The following is a 14326-nucleotide window of genomic DNA, read 5'->3' on the forward strand; positions in this document are numbered from 1 at the left end:
TTTATGCAATTTGCATTTTGGTTTGCAGGAGCCATCATAATCTGTCTTCACTGTGACAGCTTTACTGTACAAAGATGACATTCCCACGTGTCCCCTTAGGGCCTTTGTACTCTAAGAATTTTAAACATGCTAACTGCCCATTCTCAGCTTTAATTTTGTGCACATTCACTTGAAGACTGAGTAATTAATACCAATCCCCATCTCCACTGACCAGCTAAATAAGGTCAGATGAAGAACAGTATTTGGCTCTCATCAATGATTTTAAATGATTCTTTTTTTAAAAAAATTTTAAATCCCATTTCAGAAAAGTAAAGGAGTTGTGTCTCAGCATTTTCTAAAAAAAAGTCATCACTTTAGAAGATATAGACTACAGACATGCATATTCTCAAAATTGCACCATTCTGAAAAACTAATTAGGGAGAGGAAGGGGCACAGGCTCAACTCTGGGTATGCTCTACAGCTGTTTCTGAAAAAGCACAAGAGAGAACAATTTAATATCCACTCAATACTATGCAGCACAAACAAATGGCAGTCATTCCTCAAGAGATTATATTCTTTCAAATTCCATCAGTATAACCTATCATGGCAATTTGGAGTGGACAAATAACCTGATTTTTCAGGAATAATCTTCCACTAAAACAGAACTCAGATCAAAGCAAGGGTAGGCACCACACAGGTTTAATGATTGTGTATGATTTGCTGTCTAGAAGAAGTGTTGTAAAAGACAAATACAAGACAGACATATGCAAGGTCTTGTCCATCTTGTTACCTAATGCATTTAACTCTGGAATGCAGCACACACAGTAAATACTACCAATTCTTTACTCATAGCTACACTGTGAATACTCTCACAGCACAACTCATCACAGTACATACCCACAGCTGGCTCTTCCAGCTTTTGTTATACATGATTGCCTGTCTCTGAAGTACATTAATCTCACGTAGATTTGTGCTTTGTAAATTGTCTAAGATTCTTGTTATTATTTAAAGTTTTGAGTCCTTGTAGGCTTATTATTTCCTAATTTTTACTAATAGATTTTGCTCATTTTTATTACTGTCTGAAAGTATACTATCAAGTCTTACAACTATATTCATTTCTTTCTCTTTAAAGTCAGCCTCAATGAACTTCAAATGGCACTGTTGTACTTATTTTTCCTTCTTTTTATCTTTTTTTTAAACACTGTGACAATGAATATAAAGTTTCTTCTACACAAGACACAAACAACAACAAAAACTCATTGCCCCGAGGACTTTGCACAAAAAACTGAACAGACAAAATGCACTTCACTATTGTTTAAAAAATAGACAGTGATTAAAATAATTGCAGGAACAATTGGTTGATATTTTTATAAGCAAACAGAAGGATTATACTAACTGGCCCCTTGGGGATAAAACAGATTTACAATAGATTTAATTAAGTGCATTTAATGAAATCCGAATATAACAACAACAAACTAGCACACCATCTGAAATTATGCCTGAACTCCAGTAAACTATTCTGAACTGTAACAAATGTCTCATTGTTATCTTCAGTTTTAATTTTGGCTTACTGCAGAGAGAATTTTTCTTTGCACATGAACTGTTTTGAATGCTTCCCTTCTAACTTTTTAGTGGGTTTGCAATGTAAAATTTTCAGAAGTTACTTTTCAACTAATTTTTGAAAGGAATTATTTATTCTATTTTAATTACTTTTTAAATAGAACATCATGGAGAGATTTGCTGCTCCATAGTAGCATGTCAAAGGAAGGACCACTGACCACAGATCAGTGCATGTATAGTGCTGTAATTTATACCACAGGTCCCACTGTCTCTTCACAAGGTTTACTGTAGGCACTTCATAAGTCATCCTGCACATTGACTCTAGGACAATGGGAATACAAGATGGGCATTAACCAGCTCCAAAATGTAGAGCAGTATTACACAGAGAGAATAACAAAGAATCAAGCTACCTAGAACTAATGCTTGCTGATGCTGACTGCAGTGTCCCCTATGGACAGTGGGGCTCATTCACACAAGGTTCAGTCTTACCCACCATGAATAGATGATTATAAAGCTCCCACTAAAAAAATACATTACTGTTTTTGTTGATTTTTTCAATTTTCCAGCAGAAAAGCAATACTGTAAGGTTCCCTAGGAAAAAAACAGAGCACTGTGGGAGAATGACAGGATTTTAGAATTTCCTGGAATTACTTTTATGAAGTCAGAAATCAAGGCAGAGTAAACAAGAAAGATATATCCCAGACTCAGGAGATTTTTGAAAAAATATGTTTCAACAATGCTAAAACCTAAAAACTTCAGAGGTCAATTTAGAACTTCTGCAGTCTTTTTCTTTCCCAAGGGCATGCTTTCAAGTGAATCCCACTAAAGCAAAGTCCTTATTTGCAAGTTTCTTTTCTTCTCAGAAAGCACAGTAGCAGCTTGTTGTAAAAGGCAGAGTGTATGAACTCTGTGCAGTTGATAAAAATTCCAGCTCAAGCTGTATTTGAAGATAAAAAAAACAATCAACCAGCAAGATATTTTTAGTCAGTCCCTTCTGTTACCAATGTTTTTTCAGATTGTTCTGAACCCTTATGATTTCTGTTTCATAATCCACTCTGATATTGACTGTTTCAGGCAGGCACAGACAAAATGACAAGATGGTCCTTTTTGCCCTGAGTGTAACAGGAGAAAAAATTGTTCTCTCATCTCTTCACAGACTACATAGCAGACACCCAAGGCGTATCCTTTGACTTTCCTGTACATACACTTCTTAACACAAAGTGTAGCATAATAAAATTTGTTGCCTTCCTCCAAGTATTTTTTATCATTTTAGAGATACAGACTTTAAAGCCTGCAAAATATTATAGTTACCAATTCAACTGGGTTTACATTATACGTTTCCGGATAAAATCTTGCTTTTCCCCACTCCATGACCATGCAATGTTTAAAAAGTTTCAGGAGCAAATTCTCTAATGGTCTAAGCACAAACTCTTGCTTCTCTTGCTGTAGTAGAGTTGTGGCTACTGATAAGTCCTTTGGCTTTCTGTGGTAGCATCTAAAGATTCTTCAAGAAATTATGAAGGGGCATTTCTACTCAATGTATTCAAATCGGGCAAAAGAATACAAGCAGCAATAGCATTACCAAAGAATTTTTTTACTGTGAATAATAGAAAATTTTACAGCAGATAGAGTGGGATGCTGAGGAGCAAAAAAGTTGTTTTCCAGTATTTCTGTTAAACATTTGTAATTTATAGGGGCCCTCCCACGCTCAAAAGGAAACCAAGCCATAATAATTCTCCACTGGCACACTTGAAATCACCTTCCCTGGAGAACAGAGGAGGAATAAGGTGCTTTATTATTCATATTCACTGAATCATAAAATGCCTGGAGGCCACAGAAGTAATGACCCATTGCACCAGAGCCAACTGTCCCTGTTTCAGAGACAAAGCATTGAGATGGCAGGGAGAAGTAGCAAATATTCATAATATATGATTAAGGTGATTGAGCAGAGAATGGAGAAGGAAGCAGAGAAATCCACATCACTGAGATTGGAAAAATCTCAATCTGCACATACATAACACTCCTGTCTCCAGCCCCTTTCCAGAAATCTTGAACTAAAGCAGATCAGGTGACTGCATTTCATCTACTTTTACATAAATAGGAATAAATCTTGATAAGTTGGGCTGAGGCAATGTTTAAAAGGATCTTTACAAAGGTTCTGAAGTGCAAGACAACAGTCAGGAGATCATAAGCATTGCTACTAAATCCTGGCAGCAAATGGCATATCCTGGCATTTAGGATTACAGAGGCAAAGACCCTTGTGACAACAGACTAAGGATGGAAAACAATGAAAAGCCAGTAACATGAGAATTAGATTTTTCCCTCCAAAGCACTTAGCTGCATGAAAACAACTTGATCCCTCATTCAGCATTTACATTTAAAAGTAAAATAAAATAGATAAGCTTTAGGACACCCACTGATGCTCTTATAAGAAGCATGGTGGCTAGGAACCTTTTGCTGCTTTGTTCTCCTAAGTCACTTGAATAGTATCCTGTTAAATTATTTACTGGACAGGACAAATGATAATATTTTGGTTTACATTGCTTCAAAGAAAAAAAAAAAAAAAAAAAGAAAAATCTTGACACAGCTTGCAAACTAAGCCTACTTAGCATTGCAAGACTCAGACTCTTCAAAGTTACTTTTGTAGAAACTGGTCCAAATGCAGACAAAGCTTCCTGAGTGCATTTTCCCTGTCAGTCCTATCTCTGATCACTGCCATGATGTATCAGTATTGTACAATCACAAATTATGTCACATCCTTTTCTACCTCCTGCAGACTGGCAACAAACAACACAGGAAATCTTCAGGGATCAGAGAGACTGATCAATTAAGAACTGATAGTATCTCATTACTATACATTTTCTTGAAATGCACTCTGCATAATTTCTTTAATAGTACTTGAATTAATTTTCCATTTTCTATGTTGCACTGCAATAACTGAGAAAATATACAAGAATAAAACAAAGGGATGACTGTGCTTGTGATTTGTGTTTAAATTCAGCCACACTGCCTAACTCCAGCAGCCTGAAAACTGCCAGGAAGGAAAGCAACTATAAATCATATCTGTCATCTATCTTTTACAGGAAAGAGTATATCACTATATGATTCCAAAAAGTGGGGGTTTTTTTACAAAACTAGGCCTAAACTCTGCTTTTATTAATAGCTTTGGTGTAAAGAAATAGCAGGATTCACATTATGGGTGCTATATAATTATCCGATGACACTGAGCACGCAGCCACAGCAAAGTCAGGGAAGCAGAAGTGATTTCATCAAGCACAGCTCCAACTTTTAATTCTTTTCCTGCTCTTCCCACTAGCCAAAAGCCTTTACATAAGTTTAGTTAGATATTTAATATACACATACACATGCCACTTTCCCAAGCTAAAGAAGTATCAATTTGAAGTTAAGCTTGACAGATCTAAGTATGTGATTCAAAGAGCTCTCACAATAGAAACATTTCACTTGCACACAACTGTGACCTTTCACTGGTTGCACCTTAATCACTTGACACATCTAGTAGACCTGAGACTTTCCTGGTGTATAGAACCCAAGTGCTCAGATACCTGAATGACAGATGTGATGGTACTTTCAGTGCTCTCATACAAGGAAGAGCTACAGATCCTTCTGCTGAGGTTTGCCAGCAACATTAACCACAATGAGCACCAACCAGCCTCTTGGAAGATAAAAGTTCATTGCCATGCATTTAACCTTTGGAGCAGTATGGAATTCTGCTTGAGAGGTAATGTGGAAGTGAAAGGTGAAGTTCAATTTCATTTCTTCTTTAAATCAGCTTGCAGATTTAAAATATGTTTGCATTAGCTGAGAGGGGCTTTTTCTCACCCTTGTACAGATGCAATTCTCCCTTTTTCTTCATAAAACACATCTTGACACATTTGAAGTTCAAAAGAAGCTGGGCAATCAGGTTTCTGCTTTCATTTGTCAAGAGCAGCTCCAAGACTCTTCAGAGCAGGGTGACACTAGAAGAGCATGGAGAAAAAAAAACCTTCCCCATTCACCAGCCCAAAAGAGAACGAGCCCCCTCTGAGTGCAAGATGCCATATTTGCTCCCATCACACAGCTGTTCTCACACTCTGACTGATCAGATCTTACAGGGCTGATGTTGCTCTCACTCTTATCTGTATTTCACCAATGTAGTCATGTCAGTTGCAAAGCCATTATCCTGGAGTGAGACAGAAGAGGGTCTGGTCCCAAATGTATTCTATCTGACAACACCCACCTCTCAAGTCCTCAATGCCCTGGAATATAAGTGGAGAACCAACCACTTTAACTCAAATCTACTGAATTAAAGACAACTGGCCCAAAATAAGTTGATTCTCTCTGATGCCATTTCAGAATCACTTTGGAGAAAAGAAAACAATGGCTTTACATGATAGCTCTGTGGAATCACATTTCAGAGTTACCCAGGGCTCTAGCCATGCATTCCTTTACTTCCCATAAGCTCAGTCCCAAAGCTAAAGGCTTTGCAAGTTTATTTTTTGCATAGTAACATACTTCTTCATATTTAGTCTCAAATACTTTTCTAAGAAGTCAAAGAACAAAATTCTACAAAAGGCATAAAAATATGGTGTTTCTAAATCTAATCTTAATTCTACATCCCATTTATATTAAGCAATATGAGAAGCAAATGTCTCAGTCAATGAGACAGTACATTGATTTGTGTCTTTGAGTTCTATCCCTTGGGAATTTAAAGAGAAGCTCCTAAAAAATTGCTTTCCAATCCCTTTGTCATCCCCTCCTGATCTCAATTAGAATGAGTTGCCATTGGTTTAGTACATTTCTTTTTCCTCTCTTTGCAACAGATGTTGAACAATTAGTAAAATATAGGAGTATCACCCACAAGACTCAATCTTTCTGCAAGAGTAAAGACCAACATTTTGCTCAGATGAATGATTCAACCCAAGACAACTTCTAGAATATCCACACACTTCAGCAAGGAATAAATATTTTTTTTAAAGTTAAAATAATTCTGAAACATATAACACTTACATAGAACTCTGGAATTATTGTAGAAACTGTTGGAAAAGCACTTCTCACTGATCTGTTTGTCACAGGCCTTCCTCCAAAACACAGCACATCTCACCCACTTTCAGAACAGAGGGACACAGAGTTCATCTGAGTATCCTCCTCCCAGGGAACCCAGTTACACCTGTGCCAGCAAGATTCAGGGGCAGTTTCAGAAATTTTAATCCTTACATATGGATTGGAGGTACTTAAAGAGGCCTTCTCCACAGATTATGAGTGATCAAATACGTTATTCTATATAGCAATTTGGATCCCACCTTTTTTATCCTAATATCATAAAGGAGGGGCCTTTTTATTACCCACATAAACACATAATCCTTTTATGAATTTTCCTAAGCTTTTGGCGTCAATGCTTTCCTAATAAGTTCCAAAAAACTGTACATTGCATAAAAAGTTTATTTGCTCTTACTTTCAAATTGACTGTACTAGCACTCTATGTTCTCAAACTATGAAAAAAAGCAGGAGTGATCATTTTTCTCTCTAGTTCTGTGCCACTTTGTTTACACTGATGAAATAAAAGGACAGTTTTGCCTCAAGGTATCAGTTTGTCTTCCCCCTTCTCTATCCCATCTCTATATCATTTTTTTCACTGTTAAAACACCTTCTCAGTTTATATTTTTTTTCAATTAATGCAAGCAATCAGCATAGCTATTATTTAAGAAATGAAACTAGTCTCACATGTGGACAAATCCTTAAGCTACAAGCAGGGAAGGAAACCAAGACTCCAAATCCTCACTAATTGTGATCTTCTGGCTTTTGCTAATTTGCAGGATTAACTCACTCCTATAATAGTCCAGATTTCTTCCTCACATCACAATTGAGTCACGGGGTTTTCATATTCTCAGGATAAGCCTATTTAGCTCTTTTCAGTCCATGGGATACCCTTTACCTCTTTCTTCCCTTGGTCACCCCAGTATCATGAAGGGGAAAAGTAATGATTCTAAGGTCATTAAGCCATGCATAAAAATGCCGTAAGAGATCAAATCATGCCAGAGTAATGCAAAAAAATAAACCTCTCCTACAGTTCACACAGACTCCAGTTTCCCCCCCAGATGATACTAGAAAAGCAGAATACAACTGGGCTGTTAGTTGAAGGGGTAGACAGGAGGAATGAAATACAAATAGCCAACTCCTGCAATATACAAATTGGATGATCAAACAATCATGGCAAAATGTCAACTGATGACATGCTGACTTTAGTGGGGTCATATCTAATTATTAGTGACTTGGTTTAAAAAGGCTTTTAGTCAGAGGAAGGCTACTTCAGAGATAACAACTAATGCATAGGGGAAGAGGGCAAGAGAGATAATCAAGCAAGGATATCATTTCAGTGCCAATGAATTTGTTTGACAATCTTTTTCTTGGCTCAGTCAAACAATCTTTGTAAATAAAATTCTTGCACTTTCAGTGTATAGTCTGATTATGGAGTCACTTTGTTAAGAGTCCAGTTCAATTAAAAAAAAAAAAAAAATCAGAGCAAGAATTTATGCATATCTGCTCAGCATCATCATTCATGAGCTCACAGTAATAGGAATAAAAAGATTTTTTACTACATTCAGGGAGCCACCATATCCAAATGTAGATTTCATACATACAGTGACTGAATTGGTTCTGAAACATAAGCAATCCAAAAAATTCTGGACAAAAGCCTAACTGCACAAAGGCAAAATACCTCCAGCATTTGGTATCTCAGAGAACTGTGTGTGGTTGCATAAGAACACAATACTAGAAAGGTCAGTATACAAATCTCTTTTTTCGTTGTTGCTAAGATGCTTTTGTAAAATAGGTCTGGCTCTAGTAAGCATGGAATAATTACAGAAGACACCTGTTAGTCTGCAGATGGAGCAAGTAACTTGATTTCTGTACTTTGCTTTATATGCTTTAGAAGCTACTTAAATTACCCTGGCACCAATGCAGCAATCATTAACATTTTATCTTTATCCTGGTGAACACTAAGAACCAATAGAAGCAGCAGCAAACAGAAGAGAAACAAATTATACAGCAAAGACCTGAAAAAAAGCTTGGAATCAAAATCCTGGATAGAAATGCCTCCCACACAAGCATTGGCTTTCCATCTTACACCCAACTCTAATCATCACCAGTTTCTTTTTAGAAGCCTGGGCCTGAATGAACTGATGTGTTATATGACAGCCATGACCTAAGTAAACTCCAAACAAATCATTCATCACAGCAAAGCTCCAGAACAAGCTGGTGCAATCTCAAAGAACTGTTCTTCTAAACACATGTAATGCAAAAAGAGGTAACAGAAAGCAACATATTGCAGGCTTTCATCAATTGTACACAAACAAAGCCTTTTATAATTCCGAATAGGCTTGAGATCATTATGCCTGGGGCCAAAAGCCTCACAGTAGTTTAAGATCTAATTTTCCAAACTTTTGGTCAAAAGAGTCTTTTTAAGTGCAGAGGAGAAAGGAACACTTTTTGCATTAATATGTTCTATTCACAAAGTCCCTACTCAAATCCTTACATGCACTGTTTTGTTGCTTATGAAAATCAAACTTCACAGCCTCAAGGTCAGGAGCAGAAGGTGCTCACCCACATCAGCCCCCACATTTTCTGCTACCCATCTTTCCCTTTTATGGCCTAAATTATTCCTGGAATTGTTCACTTTCCCCAGTTCTTGGGCTCATTCTGACCTTCCTATCACTCAAATCTACCAAGCACAGTGTGCTAAATTTCCTTTTGTTTGCCTTTTGAAATTATCTACTTCAAAGACTCTCATGCAGATCCAGGAGAGTAACTAGCAGACAAAGGAAATGCCTACTGTTTTATGCTCTGGGGCTCCCACCATGATGAAGTTAATGCCATGCAGTTTGTTTAAAGGCACACCAACACAAGAGCCAAACTGGCAATTTTTTAAGTAAAAACTGGAGGGCTTTGACTCTAGAAAAAGTACAACCAGCTTTATCTAGTCTGTTATCAACTCCTTTCCCTGTGAAAGCAAACCCTGAATCAGTCTAAAATCCTAAGGACTCCAATCTTATTTTTTAATGTGGTGTTCTTGTTTTAGCTACTTTATCAGCTTGCGATAATGAAGTAATAAAAGTGTTATGCATTAAATTTAATATTGCATTCTTTATAAAAATTACAAAAAGCAATAACTTCATCAAGGAATTTAGACTTTTTGCATTAGTACCTCAGGCCCAGAGGGTTTTTTTCTTTTTAAGTGTTCAGTAATCATTGGTAACTAACAGAAGTGTACTTAACACTGTGGTACCCTGTAATTCACACCAGCAGCTGCACAAATAATTACAGTTCTTCTCAGGTAAAACCTCAACAATTTAATAGAGTTTTCTCTGAGCAGAGAAGGACTGAAATCCCTTTGAATGATAGGGAGATCCAAAGAAATCTTTACAAGTGTCTGATCCACAGGAGCATACATATGCTACTTGCTGATGAGCATAGAAAGAACACTATTTTCAGGCTGAATCAAATGCTACTAAATTTTGGCTGGTACTTTTCTACCTGTATTAAGCAGAAAGAGGCCAGTTTTACCCTGACCATTTCAGCATTCCTGTTTCTACAGAAGGGTTGTAATGGCCATGTTCTTTAAGATAAATCAATTCAATTTCCCTGCCTCTGATTCACTGGTTTTGAGTCAAGCCTAAGGGACATCATAGATCTTTAGAACCAGGTTTTTGTTTCTGTTTCAAGGAGTGCCTAAATATGGAATCATATAAAACAGGGACAGTGGAGAGTGACAGGGTCATCTGCCCCATCTCCTCATCTCCAGGTAGGATCAGTTTTGCCTAAAAAAATTCTTAGGAGACTCCATTCACTAGTTCAAATAATACATTCCTTAAAATTACTAAAAACTTTTTACATTTGACATGCATTGCCAGTTAAATCTGGTACACTTCCATTTTCTCGGATTTTAAACATATAATATTTTAGTAAACCTGGTAATGTCTAAATTCCAATTTGTTTTATTTTGGAAAACGTTCTTTTTCTGCAAAAATCAATTGAATAGTGGCATTTCATTTAAGACTTATCCTAAAGTATTGCAGCAGTTGAGCCTTACAATATCACAACACTCCTGTTAATATTAACTTACTTTTATTGTTTTGCTACTGGAACTGAAACAAAAGTAGTAACTAACTACCCATAACAAGGTTCTAATTTTAGGCAGTCTGGAAGGGAAGATGCTAAAAAAGGAGCAGGATCCTACAACTTACAACCATAGGAATACATTTTAATGCTTAAAATTGTAGTGAGTCAATTCTGAGCCACAGAGTGTCACTTTCAAACTATTTTGTTTTCTCTGTAGTGTTTTCTCTTTTTTGATGATACTATAAAGAAAGACATCACAGTCAGTTTTCAAGGTACTCAACCATTTCTCTCAAGTTATCTAGACTGTCTAAGAAAAGCTGATTTACAATGGGAGGTGTCTACCACAGGTGCCATTAAGTCTAGAGCCATGAGACTGACTTCTCCCTGGACATCTATTTAACAAGATTATGCTGTAGAATGATACTGCTCCTCTCTGTGTGAAGTGCAAGGCTTTTCATCCCAAAAAATTATTTTCTACTCCTCTTAGCTAATGTACAATGAAGTTTTTCTAATCGCCATTCTTAAGGGAAGGCAAAAAAACTTAATATATAGACATTCACAAGTAAGTGGGCTAGCATGACTTCTTTTTAATTCACCTCCAAATCAAAAAGCATTCTTATTAAGATGAGATAACAGATTCATCTTCCTTGTGCTCTTCCCCAGCAGAGTTTTGCAACTGTAAATGCATAACAAAAATGTATTTATATGAGATAGAGATGTAAAATATTCTGAAAATGTGCAGTAAGAAAGATTGGTTTCTGCATACAAAAGCAGAAAAAACAGAAAAGCTTGCATCTTACCAATATTTGAAATTGCCAACAAATTACTTTTCAGTTTTTCTTCTTACTTGTCTAATTCCCAGTCTAATACAGATACTATGTAAACAAACACAAATTCTTTCAGGGTGATTAAAGACAAAAGCTATCCTTATTATTTCTCAGCTGGAGAATAAAGTGTGGCAACTTGAGTATAGTGAGAATTTTAACATTTGAGAGTAGAATCTTAAAGAAAAAATATGAAACTTATGACCAACGTATTCTAACACAGACCAGCATTGCTAGGCTTTGGGATTTTGCTTTTGTTCATAATTGTTTGTTTATTTTGCTGTTACATGGGGCTTTTGTTTGGGTTTTGTGTTGGTTTTGGGGGTTTTTTTTTGGCTGAGGTATCTTGAGATCAGGCAGTCTTTTCTATTTCAAGGTTATTGAAAGTCAAGGGTAGGGAAGAGTCCTGAATTTAACTGGATCCAAACTACAGAATCTGTCTAGACAATTCTGAATATTAGATTCTTCCTAGTGAATAGTTTTAAGACAAAATTAATCATCAAGGAAATACAACCATTATAAAAGGTAAACAAAACTCACATTTTCACAGAACAAGAACCTAAAAGATAGTGAATGCAATAAAATTGAAGCAATTTTCCCAATACAAATAACAGTCATTCAGATTTAAGTTGCATTCTTTGTTTAGTTGCTGGTTTTTTTATTAGCTGAAACATAGAACACTTTTTTTTTTTCTTAGATGAAAGCAAGATACTGACCTACCCAAATATGATTCAGGTTCAATAGAGCATAAATCCACAAAAGCATAAAGTCACATATTTTCCAGATAAAATAACTGTACTTCATTTCTGGTTTTACCTAGTTTGCCTTGGTGTACAACAATATCTTAGTGCTTATGAACAACATTTTTTTTTTCTGGCTGTAATATCAGATAGTCATACTAATAAATGTTAAATATTAATTTAGGGATCTGTCTTGGAATATGTTCATAATTTGGTAGAAAGACCAGGTTCCAAAGTTATTTATGTGCCTAAGGAAGCCAACTGGGACATTTGTGAGAACATATGAAGAACAGGCTTCTGCCACAATCTGCAAGTTCTTGGGCACTCTGAAAATCCCACCAGCTGCAGTTCAGTGTGTCAGAAAGCCCACCTCCTGTCACACAAAAAAACTTCTTCTGTGTCCTCTGGTGTGCATAGGTTCTACCAGGTACTTACAGGTGTGTTGTACTATAAAAAAATTAAACCAAAGAGGAGGAAAAGAATATGCTGAAAAGTACATGAAAATCTCCCAGAACTGCTAGGATCTGGATATTACTGGACCCATTGAACCTGCTGGCATCAAGAATGTAGGCAACTTAAAACATGTCAAAGAAGTTAGTGCCTGCTATATGTACTCTAATGATCACACACACAGAGAATAAAAGATCATCTAGATCCTTCCTGAATACCAGAAATCACTGGTGCACATGTGCCACTTTCCACTTGGGAATAAACAAGTGAGGCTGGCTCCCAGCTGTTGCTCAAACTGAGTATTCTGAGTGACAGTGAGTGAGAACTGTGTGAGTCAATAATTGAAAATACTGTATAATTAGTTATCTGCCATGAAAAACAACAGCTCAGTTCTGCTATCAGTAACAGCTGTTTTAATAGAAGGTATTCTCATTAATACTGCTTTTGATATGTCTCCCCCAACCCCATCCCCTATCAGGGAGACAGTGATTTACAGCTCTCCTTGTTCTAGAGCTCACTTACACAGGCAGCTCAACTTCCACCCACAGGAGCAAAGAGTGTCAGGATGCTTTGCCAGCCTCAGTAGGAAAAAAACAAGTTCTGTTATTTGAAAATACTTACTTGGTAGGGATAGAGGGTGACTCCATTGGTTCTTGACAAAGACCAGGTGCCATCAAGGTACTGGTGGGCCTGGATAGCCACAGAGTTGAGAACATTGCCATTGCTGGGGCTGGTGGCCATCTGAAAGCTGACCTTGGCTTGGTGTCCAGGAGAGCCGTTTTTCTTCTCCACCCCATTTCCAATTCCGAGACTGTTGGGTTTTCCACTGTGTTTGTTGGCAACAAAGGCTGTATAATTAGATGGAGCATAAGGAGCAGGCACGTATGCCCAGTCCCTGGGCTGCAGGCTGCCCATGTGCCGGGGACTCACCAGCGTGGGGATGTTGGACAGAGCGGGGGGAGAGCCTGGTGAGGCATCATAGTGTTCTGAGTTGGCAGCTTGCTCCAAGGTCAGCACCATCTGAATGGCCTCTTGCTTCAGCTGGTTCAGGTGGGTGGCACAGACATCACATCTGTTGTCCTTCTCGTTCCACGCCTTACGGATGGTATTGGGAACCTGGAGCTTCTCATGAATCACCGAAGAGAAGCCTGGGTCCTAAAAAATCAAACAGAGGAGCATAAGGGGGGGACAGGAGAGAAATGTTTAACCACAGTGAAATATTATTACTGCATTTCAAAAACAAATTTATGAGATAAGCTTAGAATGCAAACAAAGGCCATTAGATATAGCCAACATATGCCAGCAGCAGAGCTGAACAACACTGAGAAACTAGATTGTGTTGGAAAGGAAAAATTCCTTTACTGATAAGTGGCAAATATTATAATTCCACTGCAAGCTTCAATGCATGGCAGAGAAAAGGAATTAACCTGCTTCACACCACTGCACCTAATTTCTGGCTTGAATGAAATCTGTTCTTAGTTACACAGGTGAGATTAAGAGCAGCTCCACTACAGCCAGTGAACTTCTAGTAAGGTTCAGAAATCCATCTACTCATCAACTTCTGCTATTCAGAAAACACAGGAAATATTCTGCAACAAAAATTTAACACTTCAAATACAGCAGTAAAAAAAACTAAAAAGTACTACCACTCTTTCAAAA

The 14326-nt window shown here is 37.2% G+C and overlaps 1 protein-coding gene across 1 annotated transcript in view; it reads right to left on the reverse strand.

Moving 5' to 3' along the window:
• KIF26B (kinesin family member 26B) overlaps positions 1–14326 on the reverse strand; it is a 264374-nt gene that overhangs the window by 166296 nt on the left and 83752 nt on the right. Inside the window, exon 3 of the mRNA XM_079298877.1 lies at positions 13289–13822. Coding sequence (XP_079155003.1) covers positions 13289–13822 — 534 coding nt within the window. The remainder of the gene's footprint in view (positions 1–13288; positions 13823–14326) is intronic.

Source organism: Erithacus rubecula (assembly GCF_903797595.1).
Source record: "Erithacus rubecula genome assembly, chromosome: 2".
Taxonomy (NCBI): domain Eukaryota; kingdom Metazoa; phylum Chordata; class Aves; order Passeriformes; family Muscicapidae; genus Erithacus; species Erithacus rubecula.